At 41.2% G+C, this 18,272-nt stretch overlaps 1 protein-coding gene across 3 annotated transcripts; it reads left to right on the top strand.

Annotated features, from left to right (window-relative positions):
* The first annotated feature begins 1,232 nt into the window (after positions 1-1,232).
* Positions 1,233-17,560, top strand: UPP1 (uridine phosphorylase 1). Of its 3 annotated transcripts, XM_076332243.1 has the most exons (9): positions 1,233-1,299; positions 3,803-3,867; positions 6,759-6,876; positions 7,372-7,530; positions 8,565-8,679; positions 9,144-9,353; positions 10,849-10,995; positions 12,461-12,557; positions 17,486-17,560. In XM_076332243.1, the coding sequence occupies exons 2-9, from the start codon at positions 3,815-3,817 to the stop codon at positions 17,505-17,507; spliced, it is 921 nt and encodes a 306-aa protein (XP_076188358.1). In that variant the 5' UTR covers positions 1,233-1,299; positions 3,803-3,814; the 3' UTR covers positions 17,508-17,560. The 3 variants fall into 3 exon arrangements, with proteins under 3 accessions (XP_076188358.1, XP_076188356.1, XP_076188357.1); XM_076332241.1 differs by lacking the exon at positions 17,486-17,560 and having other exon boundaries at positions 12,461-13,123; XM_076332242.1 differs by lacking the exons at positions 1,233-1,299; positions 17,486-17,560 and adding an exon at positions 2,231-2,421 and having other exon boundaries at positions 12,461-13,123.
* Positions 17,561-18,272: the final 712 nt, after the last annotated feature.

Here is an 18,272-nt window from a genome sequence, read left to right as displayed (position 1 = left end):
ACAGCAGGCTCAGTATGAGTCAGCAGTGGGCCCTGGCAGCCAAGAGGGCAAATCGCATCCTGGGGTGCATCAAACACAGTATAGCCAGCTGGTCAGAAGAGGTGATCATCCCGCTGTATTCAGCATTGGTGTGGCCTCAACTTGAGTGTTGTGTGCAGTTCTGGGCCCCACAATTTAAGAAGGATGTGAGGGTCCTTAAATGCGTCCAGAGGGGAGGGCAACAAAGTTGGTGAGAAGGCTGGAAGGAATGTCCTATGAGGAGCGGCTAAGGACTTTGGGCTTGTCTAGTTTGGAGAAAAGGAGGCTGAGGGGCGACCTCATTGCTCTCTACAGCTGCCTGAGGAGGGGAAGTGGAGAGGGAGGCGCTGATCTCTTCTCCCTGGTATCCAGTGATAGGACGCGTGGGAATGCGCTAGGGGAGGTTTAGGCTGGCCATTAGGAAGCATTTCTTTACCGAGAGGGTGGTCAAACACTGGAACAGGCTTCCTAGAGAGGTGGTCGATGCCCCAAGCCTGTCAGTGTTTAAGAGGCGTTTGGACAATGCCCTTAACAACATGCTTTAACTTTTGGTCAGCCCTGAACTGGTCAGGCACTTGGGCTAGGTGATCGTTGTAGGTCCCTTCCAACAGAAACAGTCTATTCTGTTCTATTAGCAGAAGTCATCTGTGCTCTTTTCTCACCCCCTTTTTTTGCCGTACCAAAATGCTAGTAAAAGAAGTGCACTTAAAGACCGTCTGTACGAATATACAGTTACAAGGACAGATACAGGTACCAGTGTCCATACAATCTAACCTGACTCTGCAATCCTCAGGGTGCCAACATGTGCTTATATATTTATATTGTAAGATCATCCTGAAAACTTGTAGCCTAGAGGTAGGTCTCCAGAGGAGCGGCAGGAGACGCGTGCTTGCAGCACCCCAGGCGCGTTGCTCTCGCTTCCCCCCCGCACCGCGCCGCATCCCTCATCGGTGCCCGCAGCCCCCGCCGCCCGCGCCATCCCCAAACCGCCGCTTTCCGTGCAGCGGGGCCGGCCGCCCCGCAGGCCCCGCCGCCACGGGCGCCCCCGACCCTGGCCGCGCCCCAGGCGGCGGCGGGCGCTGGCGGCCGCGCTCCCGCCCCGGGCGGCCCTGCCGCCGGCGCGCAGGGAGTTAACCGCGCCCGGTGCTGCGGCCCCCGCCCGGGGCGGGGCGGTGCCCGTCCGCCGCAGCCGGGAGGCGGCTCGGCCGGCGCGCCCCGCAGCCCGTCCGGCGGCAGCGAGAGGCCCTCCTCGGTTCCCAGCGGTGGTTCCCGCCGCCCCAGGTGAGAGCCGAGCCCCGCCAGCCGCCGCACGGGAGGTGCGGGGCGAGCCGAGCCGAGCCGAGCCGAGCCGAGGCGTGGCGGCTTAAGGGGGGGACCCCCTGCAGCCCGCGATCCTCTCTCGGCCGCCGGGCGGGTGGCGGGGAGCCGGCAGCGCCTCCCGGCAGCGGCACCCCCGGTCGCCGGGCGGCCAACCCCCTGCGGGGGGGGGGGGGGGGGTAGCGGCAGAAACGTGGGTGCCACCGCGTGGGGAAGCGGGGGGCCGGGGCGAGCGCTCGTCGTGGGCTGCGGGAAGGGCCGCCGACGCAGAGGGCTCGTCGGATGGGTATTTCGGTCGTGCCGTCGTCTCCGAGCTTAGATTGATGGGAGCTGTCTGCAGGGTCCTCCGTCTGCCGCGCCGAGGAAGCCGTCTGGCAGCGATGCGCGCCGTGAGCGAGCTGTAGTTGTTCGTACAGTCTCGAGAGGGAAACCACGGTGTAAAAATCAATTTTGCGACGACTTCAGTTTTTCTAATGATGGATCAACACCAAACTAGAGCTTTTCCTTAAAGAGACTATTAACCGAGGTTTTCCTTAAAAAAAAAAGGGGGGCGGGAATAAAAAAGTAAGAGAGATAGTAATGATAATGCATTCTGCGTTGTTTTAAAGCGTTGGTCAGAGGATTTGCACACACATTAAAGTGGGCCGTGTCCTTTCTTGAGCCGAGTCCTGCTGTGAGCACAGTATTCTTGAACATCAGTTTTAACTTTGGCTGCGGCAGGCTGCTGAAACTTTCGACGTGGCTATACAAATTTCCGTTTGTTTAGACAGCGTGAGAATTTTGTGGCTTTATATTAATTGGCTGCCTGTCAGCTACTACCTGATTGCCGGAAGGGTCTGCCATGGGAAAACTGCTTTATGCTTGCTCCTTTCTTCTGTTCCTGCCAAGGCATCTCCTGCTGGGCGCCGCTGGAGAGGGTATTCGGACCTTTGGACTGTCAGAACTTTGTTCTCGGTTTTTTGAAATACATCGTTCCTTAGGGGATCACAGAACCAAGAACACTGTTAAAAATCGCTTGGTTGCTTAAGACTGTGAACAGCAGCTGAACGAATATCCTCGGTTTGCTTGCAGCCATTTATCGTCTAGGTACATAAAAATCACTTTGCTGTTTCTTCTTCTTATCTTCGAACTCCTCCTTACTAGGACTCACGGCACTGTAGTTTTCTTGGAAAAAATTACGCATTTTTCCCATAATGTCCATGGTATAATAGTGATACCCTGTAGTAACTCACTCTAATCATATGACCATAAGGATGCGTAATTGATTCTAAATGCGACTTTTATACTTTACCTCCTTGAGCATAGATCCTAGTATGTGTTTAGTACATCTAGTACAGGTGAAGTTTAGGTCTGTTTAATAAAGGTTAATATTTTAAATGAAGAAAACTAGTAGTCCTTATAAATTTTAATACATTTCCATTATTCAGTGGCTTTTAACAGGCAGACCAGGTTTATTTCATTTGGTTCTTCAGTTCTTTCAAAATTCATGTGTCATGTAATTCTATTGCAAGACTGATTTCTTTCTATTTCCTTGTAGTGTAATCCTGGGGGTTTTAAGTATTATAGTCCTGTCTCTACTATAATCTATGTGCTGTCAGGCTCTTTGTAAGGGAGGGTAGAGCAAAACTTTGTTATTCAGTACTTCCTGTAAGGGCATTCCCAGAAAATACCAACTTTGTCACGTAGCCTTAGTCACTTCTGAAAATAATAACAAACGAGTCATTCTATAATTATAATTCTGTCATCGTACCAGCACCAAAGCCTCAGCGATACGTTTGCCTGTTTGAATGTAAAGGAGAATGCAGAAAGGGGAATTTTTTTGGTATAGGTTAGGGTAATGGATTAGGAAAAAAGATATTCAAGATGGACGATAAACTAGAGTGCTGTGACTTTTTTGAGTCACGTTTGGTTTAGTCTTCCTCTCTCTTTGGCTGGGGCAGATAGGAATGCTCTTAAGGTCAGTAGGAGGAGTTTAATGAAGAGGATGTTGTGAGTAAGATGCTTCTTGGACTCAGGTTTCAGGCATATGATGGTTAGAGATGGGCTTTGGAGACCTTCTGGAGCCAGAGGTGAAAGGGGGCTAAAGCTGGTTCAGCAGTCACTGTCGCCGTGGGAGGTATGGAAGAAAGAGGATTAGTTAGTTGGCTATGAGACTTACCCCTCTCTGGCCCGTGAGCCAGGTGTTGCTTATACCACGGGACAGAAGTAGCGGTGAGATGGGGGTTGCGTTAGCAAGGGGTTAGTTTGGTCTTCAGTGGTTTGAAAGTGGTGATGCTTGGCCATAAAAATTGGAGATGCTCATTTTGCTACAGTTATAAAAGCTGTAGTGTGGCTGGATTATTTTGGGGGTTTAATATGCGTGACAGTATCATCTATATAGAAGGTTTCTATCACTGTTAATGATACTAGCTTTACGGATGGGACTATTCTGATGCACTTATATCTAATTTTTTTAATATAATTCTAGGTATAAGCATACATGGCTCCTGGTGTCTCAAATGAGAAGAAAACTGATGATGAACAGTCTTCAAAGTAAGATTCAGAAATGAATTATCTCGTCCAAGTTTACACTTGCCTTCCTCCCCAAACTCATAACACGCTCATTTAGTTTAAGATGAAGTTTACGATACAAATATTGATTATAACATCAAGTATCTAGTAGAAGCTGTTTTGACAAATGGAGTCTTTATCTGCTTTAACCAGACCTACACAGAGGGCTTTTCTGGCTAGCCATTTTCATTTATCACGGCAGTGAATTTTTCCAAGCATAGGTGATTTTTTTTTTTTTTTTTTTTAATCCAGTGAGCTGTTGAAATGTTGACTTTGGTTGCTGCATATGGCCAGACCGACCTGCTTCAAGAGTTTGAACAAATATTTCAGTCTGTTTCTCTAATCCTTACTTTAAGCTTATTTTAGTAAAACTATACATGCACGTTTAGTCTTCAGATATTCATGTTTTGTTTAAACGCCCAGAAGTTGTAGGTGCTTTACAACAGCGAGAGGGGAATAAATTGTCTGCTCCTTAGGGTTAGAGGCCAAAGATTTTTATCAGGCAAACTTTGCCTTTACTGTAAATCCATGGCATTTGTCCTATGTACACATAGTAATATGCTTACTTCAGTTGCCCATTTTACCCCAGGGTCCAAGTCTGCAATTAGATCCGGATGGGCAGATAACCAGTACAAGTTAGTAACAGCCCCTAGCTGCAGTGAGGCAGTGGGTTGAAGAGTGTTGCTGGTAGGGTATGAGATGAAAGAGGTGAAAGACAGTCACTGCTGAGGAAGGAAGCTGTATTTTGGCCAGGCATGAGGACAGTGGTGTTGGCACATACCACATGAATTTCCCTGTACTTTTAATAGTGGCCTCACCTTTTCCCAGTTTATTTCCTGGAGAGAAGCTTTTATTGCTGGTATTCTCATAAAGAAGGAAATATTTTTTGCTTGCCTGAGAACAAATTGTAAAGTGATTTCAAATCATATCCTATTTGTATGTAAAAGCCATTCCAATAAACATCAGCACAGCCAGCTATTTGTTCTGCATTAGTGAGTGACCCATTAAATATGGGTAAAGAGTCCCACAAAACCGAACAGGAATAATTCGGAGGGGGCAGCCTGGGAATTCTGCTCATGTGAGCTGGCAAACTCCTGGGCTGTCTGCGCCTTTCTGAAGAAACCTGCTCTCTATTTCTCCTCGAGTCAAACAGGTCTCTCGGAGGGAAGAACAAAGGGAACCAAAGCCTTTGGTTCTACCTCAGGCAGGATTTGTATGAGGAGAGGCAAATGGGCCATGTGGGAGATGGAAAGGAATTACTACTGAAGGGGCAAATGAACCACCCGCTTTGTTGGGCTGCTTTTTCAGTTGCTGAAGGTGGTAGTCTGTGGTGGGCAGGGGCAAATAGGGTGGATTGGGATGATACCTCTTTCTTTGTTTGCGTAGCTGCTGCTGGATAGTTAGTGACATCGGAGAGAATTTCAAGAACAGAAAAAATTCTCAGAATATTGGGGTTGTAACTACTTTCTTTGCTTTCTGAGGAACAGTTTGGTGACCTCAGTCTGGGTATCTAGGCCACTTTAGGCTTCTTAAGGTAACAAATACATCCTGCACAGGATCGACAGATAAGACATAGGACCTACAGAAAAGCACTGCCTTTCTGGAGAGGCATTAGAAGACAGATAAGATAACCTAAAACATCTAAAATAGCGCTAAACACCTATGTTTAGGCTTTAGAGTTGTTCCTGCAAAGTCTTAATAATTTTTTGCATAAACTCCAGGCAAACTCTTTTGTTTGTCTCCTCTGACAAAGCAGTTTGAATTTGTTGAGCCATGCTGTGACTGCAGTGAGCCTTCATTAAGCTATTAAGTCATCTTCTTGTGTCTGGAAGACATTTATTGCTTGATTTCATCTCTCAGAAACTACTTTGAAGTATTGGCCAGTATTTTGCTTCAGCTTGTGATTATTGACTAGTCTTTCCTACCTGTTTCAACTGAACTTAAAACATCAAGCACAGAAGGCAAGACGTTTTATGAATCATTCAGCTTGCCTAGTTAGTCCACTCCCAAATTTTCCATGAAGGCGGTCCCACATGCTAAGTAGTTCAGTTTTCCCTCCTTCCCTCGTCATTTCCTGGTTCTTCAGAAAGATTTTTTTTTTTTTTTTAAGCTGTATCACTTCCTTACAGGAATCAACTTAAGAGGAAGTGAATTCTTTTTACCTCTTCCTCTCTTTCACTTTTTCTTTCTTTTTTTTTTTTTTCTCTTCCATGGCTTTCTCTTTGCTTCAGATTTCCATTTGCCTCTTTCCTCTCCTATTTCAGATTCTCTGTACTCTTGTTACCAGTCTTATGCCGTGGAGTTTTTTCCTCCTGGCTGGATGACACGGAGTTACAGTGAGCCAAATTGCCAGAAATCCCCTTTGGGTCTGTCTGTAAAGCCCAAATCTTCCCACCCCTCTCAGGTGGCTAGGAGGGTCAGTCAAAACACAGAGGTCAGGTTTGCTTTTCAGCTTTGCTATAGATTGTCTATGTGGTAAGGTGGTCTATTGAATATTCCCTGGTCCTGCTCCCATTGTTCTGCTCACCATAAAGACCCACCCTGGTTCACAGCTTTAATATTGTTTAAGATGAAGGTTGCATGGTTGCAAATGCATCCTACCATCTGGGCTTTTCTTCAGCTATTTCATTCACACATTCATGTGCAATGAATGGAATGTTAAATATCATATGTGATTTATTACGAGATGTAAGGTGGTCATGAAATTTAGGATTTCTTTAGTGTAATGCATGAGGAACCAAAATAAGGTAGTGCAGGCATACTTAGGTTTGGCATTTCCTAACTTTTACTGCTTGACTTTGCAAAATTAGCATCTGTTCAATGTAGGTGTTTGTACATACTCTCTCTGTTTCACAATGCTGCTGTCCTGGCAGAGAGAATTTTATCCATCTCTGCAACCCTCACCTCGAGAAAATGAAAGAAGACATCCTGTACCATTTTGCTCTTGGGACTGGTACCCATGATTTTCCAGCATTGTTTGGAGATGTAAAGGTAAGACGCTTCATTTCATTCAGCAAGCCTAAGCTTTTCTGCAGAAGGTGGAAGTGTAGCTGTCTTCAAAATAAATGTGTCGGCATAGCACCAATTGAGGAATGAATGGAAAGGGGATAAGATTTTGTGGGTTCTTGTCACTTTCAATACCAAGCAAAATTGGGGATAATTGTTTCTGACTGTCTCTTTTCAGCCAGTAAAAAGGCAAATGCTGCAGTCTCTCTTCAGGTAGAACTCCCTTTTGCGGGGCCTTCAAGCCAATATCTGTCTTTTACTAGTTTAGACGGGATGAAGGCATTTGAGTTCTATATAGAAGGTTGGAGTTTTTTCCATAATTTTTCTTCATGGCCTTTTAGAACAATTATGTGAAGAACGACGTCTGGGAATAGCTTTGTCTTAGCTGAAGGTGTTTGCATCCTCATGTTGATCTTTGCATGTTCTTTGATATACTGAATCGTGCAATTGATTTTGTTTTTTGAATACTGTCCACCCCAGTTTGTATGTGTTGGAGGAAGTCCTTCACGGATGAAAGCTTTTATTGCCTACATAGCTGAAGAACTGGGGCTTGGGGGCCCCGATTGTGACTACCCTAACATCTGTGTGGGAACTGACCGTTACGCAATGTACAAAGTGGGACCTGTTTTGTCAGTCAGTGTAAGTACCTCACTTAATCAGATATGGGACGCAGTTCAATGATGCTGTTCAAAGTAGAAAATATGAATGTACATTTCTTTTAAACACTTAATAGCCGGAGTCAGGTTTTTAAGTTTGTATCAGCCATGCTCAAAATAGTGCAGTCAGCTAACCAAGAATTCCTTTTTAGCCCTTTCTTGTAAGAGGGCAGATCTCTGAGACCTTCGTTCCTTTCTTGCCTCCTTTTTCTTCAGTGTACCACTGAGGTGTTGCAGGAATGGCCTTATAAATTTTTTGAGCAGACTTACTGTTGCCTCGTCCCTGTTCTGTCCCCTGAATAATGGGGAAAAAAGGTGACTCGATGCATGTGGGGTATTGGAAAAAATGGCTGTATCACGTCCAGAGCTAAGCATCTGCAGCGGCATTGTCAAATGTGCTAACACAGCTTAAGAGTAGCATTCCATGGGACTTGTGCTGCCAACTCATGTATGCATTTTAAAACTTCATACCTTTAATTTGTAGATATGATTACATACTTCAATTGCAATTGCATAACTGTAGTATCATTCTGCACCCTTTCTTTTGAGTTGTAATTATCGCATTATCATGCAAGTTAAGGTGGACTTACATTTGCTGAACTTTGTGACTAAACCACAGTGTTTTGAAAAAATTTAGCTTAACTATTCACTAGCACTTCAGGTTGGTAAAAAATCAGAGTGGGGTTTTTCTTGTCTTTAAGAAAAGTTCTGTGATGAAGTGCATTTGTCAACTACTAGGAAAGGACACTGCTTATACTTTTGAGAACGTAAATATTTTATAATTCATGATTTTTAGAAATACTGTACTTCATCCATAGTCTACCAAAGCCAGTGGGAGTCTTTCTGTTTACCTGAAGCAGCCTTTCAGTAGGCCCATAGGTTAGGGATTTTGTGGGAGTGAGTTAGGTGACATTTGGAAAAAGATATCAGGAAGGAGATATTTTCCATCTCCTTCTTCCGTATATATTTTGCATTGTCTATGTGAATGTCGAATATGAATTTCTGCTTTCATTTCAGCACGGTATGGGCATTCCTTCTATTTCAATCATGTTGCACGAGCTGATCAAACTGTTGCATCATGCCAAGTGTTCCAACATAACCATTATTCGCATCGGCACCTCGGGTGGAATAGGTATTTCCCCGCTTGATTTCTTTTTTTCTTCAAACCAAAGTATCTTTGTAGGAGAGTAGAGCATCTCTCTGCAAGTAAGTGATTGATCGTCAGAACAGTTTTCTGCAGGAGATGAATCATTTTGCTTCCGTAATTTTGAAAGAAAAGGCGATATTTGCCTCTGGATAGAGAAGATGCACTTAAGAGATCTGACAACGTGAGGAGAAGGACATTCCTGTCCTGTATGAAAAGTATGAGATAAGAAAGAATATATAGTGAAAAAGGAAAAATTTTGTTCTTTCAGAAATTATTTGTAATAATAAACTGAAGCGGTTAGGCCTGCACAAAAAAATTCTCTTGGTGGATTCAGGGGCAAAATTGCCACCTTTAAAAGAAGCAGGATTGGGTCAAGATGTACGTTTTGTGTATGTGGAAACAAAGCATTAACTACATTGTGAAGCTATATCTATTTCTTTTTACTGCAGGTCTGGAGCCAGGGTCAGTGGTTATAACTAGGCAGTCTGTAGATGCCACCTTCAAACCTCAGTTTGAACAGGTTATTCTGGGAAAGACAGTGATTCGCAGTACGAACCTAGATGAAGAGCTGGCTAAGGAACTGATGCAGTGCAGTCAAGAAATCAGTCAATTCAATACAGTCATTGGAAACACTATGTGCACTTTGGATTTCTATGAAGGTAAGGCTGGCGACAGACTAACAGAAGTATATTGGTAAGCAGCAATAGATAAATATTGAATAGTATTTTAACATTAAGGTCCAGTTCACTGAACAGAACGCATTCCCTACTTGAGCTGTCTTGTCAATCGTAATTAACCTATTTTTCATATACGTAAAATCAAGCATTGTGCTTAGCAGTTTGCTGTACTGAACTTTTAATTTTGTGGAGGCTTATTTCCCCCCAGCTCTAACAGATCCTCTGAAATACATATAGTCTACTCTACGCTTTTCACATACTTGTCAGTTAGGTATGTTTGTCACAAAATTTCTGTGACTTACTGAGGCATCCTAGAGGATTAGAGGAGTGAGAATTATTTGTGGCTGTTTCGGGGTTGGTTTTTTTTGCACTGGTTAAGTATCTAAAGTAAATCTTTTCTAAAAGAAGTGTTGGAACTTGTTTCCCATGCACATTTTGAGCAAAGCAGTGATCAGACAACTGAAGACAATATTTTGCTGAGTTGTGTCAATGCTGCTACGTAGGAGGGGCAAACCTCCAAGGCTGACTTTGGATAAACATACAGACATTTAGGTTCTTTTCTGGTCTCCCAAGCCTATTCACAAACATCTTTCAAATCTTGCGAGAACAGAGTGTAGATGGCACCTGATACTACTTTCTCTAGATGTTACTGAATAGGTGACAAAGGGTGCAATGCAGAAGGGAACACATGGTCTTCATAATAGTGCTCAGGCTTGGTCAGAAGCAGACACCGTCAGTTTGTGTATCTCCTCAGACACCCATCACAGGTGCAAGCTACACTAAATCCGTGTCAGGAACGTTTTCAACTCATACAGCAAAAACAGAACAGGCTCAAGGGCGTTAATTTAGGAGTACATTTCCTGAAAACAAAAAGATACTGAGTAAAACACTGTAATTTAACTTTACTGTACATAACCTGCTGCTGTTTTATCTGTAGGTGTTACTCTTGAATAATTTGAATAAACTAATTTTCTCAAAAAAATTGTAATAGTATTAGCTAGTTAGCTTAAGAGAATCTTCATCTCTTACCTTAGAGAGTCTGTAAGTAATAAAATGTTTGTCCTTTTAAGGTAGCATCAGGAAAGCATTTTCAAGCCTGGCAGGTTTTCTAGATAATGATTAAACATAGAAAAAATGCAACACTACCATATAGCTTAAAGTTTGTTGCTGAATTTTGACACATGCCGCACATGCGGGAAACTACTACTTACATTTTCCCATTTATGAATTTGAGAATTTAAGCTGGAGAAGACCAATTAAATTACCGTGATTCACATTATAAAAAATACAAGTAATATGTAGATGCTCTAGCAATAGCTAAGAATCACTTTGTCCTACTTGTCTTGCATGTGAAAATAAAGAGTAGTAGTAAAAGCTGGACACTGTATAGGGGAAACTGCAATAATTGGGTGTTTTAGAAACTGAATTTATTCTGTGACTTTATCACTCTGCAAATTTCTACAAAATCACTTTGTAGGACAGGGCAGGTTGGATGGTGCAATCTGCTTATATAGTGAAGAAGAGAAACTGCAATATTTGAAGGAAGCTTATGATTCTGGCGTCAGAAACATAGAGATGGAGTCTTCCGTATTTGCTGCAATGTGCAGTCTCAGCGGTGTCAAAGGTAAACTAACTTAAAGTCGCTTTATTCAAGCTATAGGAAGTTTTTTGCATTGCAGGGGGTTTGTGGTAAAAACTGCGATGGGGTGTTAACATACCTTCTGCATATAAAAAAAAACAGTTGTGGTTATAGTTTTGTTGCTATGATTGTTTGATTTGTGTCATATGTATTCACAACTTATGCAAACTTCCTCACATAGTTCTTCTACAGTTTAGTGCTGTCATTTGCTATTCCAGCCCATGGCAAGCACATAAATCATTAAAGTACCTAATTACCCTATGGCATTAATTTGTTTTCTTCAGTTAGTTTTTGAAGTTTACAGGAAGCAACTGGTTAATTTAAGCAATCAGGTGATTCTCATATACATAAAACTATAATCACTTTCTTTACTTTCATATCAAATTGAAAGTGTATTTTGTGTAGACTTATGGCCTTAATTCTTAAAGAGTTGAAGATTTTTAGTAGCATCCTGAATAAACCATTCCTAATCCTAAAAGGAGTTTTTAATTTTTTTACACAAGCTAACTAATTTTCAGTAAAGATTAGAAAAAAAAATAAGCAATTACAAACAATGTAATGCAGTGCCTTTCTACCCACTGTGTTAACTATAGTCTCTCACTTTCCTGGCGAGGAATTTGCCAATTCAAAACACCAATGTTTCTCAAACTTCCTTAAACTCAAGGAGGATGAAGAGCAAAAAGGCCAACAGTTATATCAAGCATCCTCAGTTCTTACTGACTTGAGAGTGATTAAAAACCCAACCCATGCTATCACCGAGCCATTAGGGAGCCTGGTCCTTTTTGCTGTCTGTACCTTGTAGGTCTGTAATGTGTATTACGGCTTATGCTCTGCAAATTGTCACTAGCAGAAACCCCAGATACAGAAGAGTGATGGTAGAGCTCAGCTTGAGTGAAAGGAGGGATTTTACCTTTGGGGCTCTGATTACCAAAAGGCAGCAGATGAGCCTGAGATGGTCCATGAGATCCTCATGTACTTGCAGTGCTCCCCATCCGTGAAAGTCGAAGCAGCTCATCTGCTGGTTCCTGAGGGATGGCATCTACAGCACAGGGATTTGAGTTGAGGTTAAGGTAGATAGTGGAGGGCTGTAATCTGTATCTACTAGAACAGTGTCTCTAATCACTTCCTACCAGTCACGTCCTGGGTACTCGTGAAATATAATTCCTATCCAGAAAAACGTAAGAATCATGATATAACAGTAAGTATCTGCAGCTGCCTGAGAGCTCTTGCTTTATGGTAGCTATCAGTTGTCTTAAACTGTTTGTAACTTTTTTTATATCATCCACAGCATGCTAGTCCCCTAGCATCTTACGGTACTGTGCATCCTTTTTTGGGGGTTTGTTTTCTCTCATATTTCTAATCTTCTAGACGTTTGTTCAAATGTTTATGCTTTTGGACTGTAGAAGTGCCAGAATGTCATTCCTAACTAATGCTGTCTTTCAATTTCTAGCTGCTGTAGTGTGTGTCACTCTTCTGAATCGGCTTGAAGGAGACCAAATTAGTAGCTCACATGACGTACTTGTGGAGTATCAGCAAAGACCGCAGAAGTTAGTGGGATATTTCATTAAGAAAAGTCTTGGGAAAGTATGAAATATCCATCTCTGTTTTATAGAAGCAGAAAGTTTTTGCACAGCTGAAGTCATGGTCACGACTTCTGTGCATTAAAGGTCTTTTACCTCAGAATACCTTACAGCATTCCGTGTGTCTGTGGAAGTTAATCATTTATGTCACTGTGCTTTGGGAACCGAATGTGCTGAATGGGCTTCAGCTAAGTTTTGCTTAGTTATGCATTGCTGGATAGAAGACTCGCTTTTCTGTGAATTGGAAAATGGATCTGTTGTGAAGGACAAGCCTGCTATAATTTATGAAAAAGCTTTATTTATCCCTGCTGTAAAAGAAAAACTAGGAAGAATATCAAACTTTATTGCCAAGTACTTGCCAACCTCCAAATTAAAATTAATTTAAGAATACTAATCCCTTTCTCGTTGTTATAAAAAAATATATAATTTATAATGTCTTTGTTGCTTCACTTGTAAAGAAAAAGTGATTGCAGTTTATTTTTTGCAAACTTTGACAAATAAACAATACTATTTTCATATATTAAAATGTCATGAAATTGCAAAGTGTGGGACTGAATTTTCTGAGCATTAGGGACTTGACACGGAGCTGTTGAATATCTGTACTTTCTAGATATTGATCCAACAAGGTCATTCATATCCCGTTTTAACTATATGATTGAATCAATACCCAGGAAACATTTATGCATTAAGTAATTTTGCATTGAAGAACGTGAAATCTTTTGCTGAATCAAGGCTCCTGCTTACTGAAGAGGAATCAAAGGCATTCAGGAGATGCACAGCATGTTCACAGGACTGCATTATGGTAGTTCATTTTTTTTTTTTCCTTTTACTTTGTTTCTTTTTAAATTGGTTTCATCTTGTCTTCAGGACATAACACTCACTGTTGCAATGGTTCCCAGTTCTTCTGAAGACCTGGAGAATGCCTATTGAGTATACATGACATCAAAACCATTTCTGCAATTTTCTCCACTACCCTTGGCCTCATGTTTGGGGTTTTTTAAAATCATACTCATTGCTGCTTTGTTTAGAATATAAATACATGGTCAGCTAAAGAAAAAAGCATTTATCTCTTTTTTTTTTTTTTTTTCTTTCTCCTCCTGCAGTGGAGGGTCCAGTCCTAGCAGGAGTCACAGGTCAAAAGGGTCTGAATAAACTCTCAGAACAGCTGTCACTGATCCAGCTAAATGAGATATTGTTTTCAAGGATTGTAGTCTGCAACACTCTGTTAACAAGCATAAGAGTTAGATCTAAGAGGGAGTGATGTAGTAGTAGGCACATTCACCAAGAAGTGGCAGAAACTGGAAGCAATGTGTGATGAAAACATTAAAAAAGGAAGGGATGACTCTTGTGAACAGGAAACTGCCAATGAAGTCTCCTTAAATTTGATGAATTTTCAACCGGAGAACAGATAAAAAGATAAAAATATTAGATTTTTTAAATTTACTAATTTACTCTTCCTTTAATTTTAAAAACATGTTTTCTCATTTATGCTCAGGATATACAATGAATGTAAGTTTTCAGAGAAAGCCGTTTTTTCCCAAAGCTTAAGCGAAGGAGTCAGGTGGGAATGGCTCCACATTTTGTTTGAACTGTTCTTCCCTTATTTAAAAAAATAAAAAATCTGTGCTTAATTATGCCTAGTGCTTGCCTGGGCATTGCACGAAGCCCTGTGAGGTCCCTTGGGAATCATGCAACAAAGCACATCCTCGCTCTCCAACCTCCTGTTCCCAGAACAGTAGCAAGGAGATAAAAAGGAGATCACTTAAGAAGCAACGCGCTGCACTCGAGGCTGAAGAAAAGCTTATACCAAATTGACCAGTATGGGTTTGGAGGAGACAGTTTGCTGTTGTAAAAGAAATACTTGCTATGAATTACCCAAAGAGGAGAAAAAATACTTTATCAAGAAAACAAAGAGACACCTAATGTGGCTCTGTAAAGCTTTGGGGAAGCATATTACTGCAGTTGTCTTGGAGGTATGAATCTGACGTGGTGTGAGTTGTCTTTTTAAAGGAAGGACAGCAAGAATCTGGAAACTGGTTAAAAAAAAAATTCTTAAATCATTTAACAGTGTGAACTGTCAATTGAAACTACAAAGCTTTTGTATTTACAGTCATATGAAGTAGGCACTTCTATTTTGATAACTAATATGAAAACTCTTACGTGCTACATGCTGAAATATGACTAGCATTGTGGCCTGGCTGAGTTGGAGCTAAGGCTCAAGCATTCTTGGAGTCATGCAACTATTCTATTAAATCAATACACAAGACCCTAGCAGAAACAGCTGGAAGACTTTAGCCATTCACTTTTTGCCGATATGTCCTTTCCTCTTCCCACTGTTCCTTAGGACATTGCACTTTTCTTTCTGCTAAAATATTTTTCTTCTGTGCTTCCTAACAGATGGAGTAAAGGGATGTATGACAACTTAAAATTAGAATTCAAAGGAGGCCAAGTATCCTCCTGTTTCTACTGGTCACCGTCCTGTAATGCTGTATTTCTAATGCAAGAGGGTGCTCTATAGACACATCTTGCGTGCAATAAAATACTTTTCTTAGCTTCAGAGGAAACTTGTCAGAATGTTTCCCTGATAAGAACAATTGTATTTTCCCTTGTGACTGCAGCTGGACAGAGAGATAAAGAAATGAGTCAGCTGCGTGCATTCGGCGGCGAAGTTACCTTCCTGTAGGTTTTACAAAGATGTCCATAAAGTATTATAAAATATTTAACAGGCTTTTATATGCAAATCAATTCTTTAATATTAGCCATTCACATTCTTTCTGTAGAACATGAATCAGGATTTGGAGTGGGGATATTTTTAAAAGCTTCTATGATATTACAGTTATGTTTGATACTACATAGTGTAGTGTCTCCTGGTAGATCTGCAAATGCTGCAAACCCCGGAAACCTCAATTTCAAATGAAAGGCCTGTTTTTGTTCTCTATGCCACCCTGTACCTAGCAATACACTACAGAATCAGTTTACTCCAGAGATCAGAAGGGATAAAAGCAAAGAAGGAAGGCAGAAGATACAAATAGGGTGGAAGTGTGAGGGGAGAAAACAGTGGTTTCTACCAATGGTTTGTTCTGTGATTCATGGTGTTCTTCTAGCCTGTTCCTACCTTTTTGTTAAAGAAATGGTTGAGACCATAATGAAGATAGGCTAGAACGCATTTGTTCCACATTTGCAAGAGACTGAGAATGTGCAGTAACTTGATTAGTGACTTGAAGGAGTGGATTTTTATTTTTGGCATCTTGATACACTTCAGAGAAGGGTTTTCTTTAGTGGAAGGTATGAGAAATCCTGAAAAGGAACATTTTGGAATGACCTATTGCCAGAAATGCTTAGAGTATAAATGTTTTTATCTGTCCTTTAAAAACCAGACAAAATAATTCAGTAATTTCAGTGTTTCTTGAAAATGTGCAGGTGTAATATGCAATATCTTTTTTAAAAATTCTTCCTAAGTCCTTGCAAAGGATTTTCAGTGCATTATGTAACAGAAATGGATTTTCTTCTCAAGTCTGGATCTCAATATATTCCTAAATAAACTGTTATACAGTTGAATTGGAGATGCGTTGCATTTCCATTGACAAGATAGGCGAAAGAAACTAAAGCGTGAATGTTTTAGATTTGCCCATCAGCAGTCAATTGTTCTGAATGCAGCACTCGCTAGTGCAAGCAGCAAACAGCTTTGGGCACTGGATCTGTGTGCAGCAACTGAATATGAAAAAGCACAGTAGTGTGATTTGATGACACTATTACGGTTTGCTACAAGATGTTGAGGTTCCCTGAAAATTTCTCAGTCTTTAAGTTGGAGTGACTTAAATACATGCTTTCTCTTTCTAAAATAATTACCATTTACTATTATACTCCAGAGTATGAATTAAATTACAGATAAAAAGTCTTCTGCCTGAAGAGAAAGGATGTCACCGAACAGAGCAACATTAAATCTGAAACTCTATGGTAAAATAATAGAAGAAAGAGTAATGCTGACAGGGGCAATGCTTTTGCTCAGGCTACAGACAAAATGCAGCGGCAGAAAAAGACAGACAGAGCCGGTTTTACAGGACACAGAAGCCTGATTCCAGATGCTTCTTGTTGGTGCTGGGCTTGTAACTGAGAGAAAGTTTTCAGTTTACTATCTGTCATATTACAAGAATAAAATTCCTAGAGCTTCCCAGAAGCTCAAACCACTGGCCTCCTTGTGAGATTGGGTCTGTTTTGTTTGTTTAATGTGTAGCTCCATTTTAATCAGCCCTATTATCTGACCTTGCCCACAACTAGCATTTTTCATCATATCCTAACTTTGCACACAGGAAGTGTCTCCCAGGAAAGATGCTACTAATTGATGTCATCCTGCAGGCGCTTTGTCTGCAAAACAGGTCTGTGCCATGCAAATAGTTACAAGTAGTAGTCCTAATAATGTTAAAAGGAAAGCCTTGTGATCACACAATAAACCTTGTGAAAGAAGTTGTGGGTGGTGATAGGAAAATATGCTAGTTGACCAGACTCCCAGCCGTATTCTCACATGATCTGACTGCATTCCTGTCTACCAAATAGTATTTTTGGCTCCTGGGCTTTAACCTATTTAACATATAAAACTCTGTTTCTTTGAATGTGCTTGCCAACCTACTCTAATTAGCTTATATTAAAACTGTAGGCTAGACGCAGGGTGTTGATGGTATCATATTATAAAGCAGTCAAGTTGTAAAACCAGAGATGGATGCTGGCAGAAGGTTCTCTGCCTTTTCTGCCCAGTGGTTTTGGATATCTTGCATATTATAAGAGTAAACTTTTAAGTTAAAACCGAGACAAAGCCTGCTAAAGCTAAGCAGAAGCAGAAAAGGGCAGGTCCTCACTTGGAGACCCAAGTCTGAGCATATTTTTTTTTTCCATTCCAGAAGGAATGAGTGGAGCACGTGATGAAAGATACGACCTTCTAATTTGCCCTGCAATATTCAAGATGTTGCTGTTGACTACAGCCACTCTGTTAAGGAGCCCTGAAAGCAAATACTTCATTTAGCCTACCAGCCACTGTGCTGTGTTTGAACCTTTTTAAGCTCTTTGTACGTGCAACTCCTAAACAAAGTTGCTATTTAAGGCTGGTGCTCGCACAGGATACTGCTTCTCACTGTACCGATGAAACCTCAATCACTCAAAAGAGCTTACAGGATGGCCGCAACATAGCTGACGCGTCTTTCCAAAAATATTCAGAACTGATTTGCTTTTCCTGCCTGTGTGCTTAATTTTTAATATTATTGTCTCTTTTGTGCCAAGGGTTTGTTGCGGGGGGCGGGTGGTGGTGGTTTGATTTTGTATTTCTCATATTTCTATAACATTGCAAATAATACAATCAAGCTTATACATCCTGTTTCTTCTAAAATTACTTTTAGAATAATTTCCCAGAATTCCACTGCAGGGATTGTTCTTGGTTGAATGTTTATGAGGTATCTTACTTTCACAAATTTTGTTCTAGAAAAAACAAGTCTGCTACTGGAGAACACCATACTAGGTAAGAATGACTTTCTTTAGGAAAGGACAATGATGTATGGGGATAAATAAAGTTAACAGAACTCGCTGGTGAAAGGTGTTTGTCTATTGGGTGTCTTACATAGTAAAATGAGGAGTCAGTAGTTCATTAATACTGAATACTAATTGCATATAAAATAGTTGTTTCCTGTATCCATT

The sequence above is a fragment of the Aptenodytes patagonicus genome, chromosome 2 (assembly GCF_965638725.1).
Source record: "Aptenodytes patagonicus chromosome 2, bAptPat1.pri.cur, whole genome shotgun sequence".
NCBI classification, from domain to species: domain Eukaryota; kingdom Metazoa; phylum Chordata; class Aves; order Sphenisciformes; family Spheniscidae; genus Aptenodytes; species Aptenodytes patagonicus.
Note: the sequence above shows the minus strand (reverse complement) of the source record. Positions and strands in the feature narration are given on the sequence as shown.

Bases quoted from the DNA above. Each gene is read 5' to 3' on its own strand.
- UPP1 (XM_076332241.1), top strand. From the start codon at position 3,815: ATGGCTCCTGGTGTCTCAAATGAGAAGAAAACTGATGATGAACAGTCT. The intron at 6,877-7,371 runs GTAAGACGCTTC...TGTCCACCCCAG, and splicing joins CATTGTTTGGAGATGTAAAG to TTTGTATGTGTTGGAGGAAG. The intron at 8,680-9,143 runs GTATTTCCCCGC...TTTTTACTGCAG, and splicing joins CGGCACCTCGGGTGGAATAG to GTCTGGAGCCAGGGTCAGTG.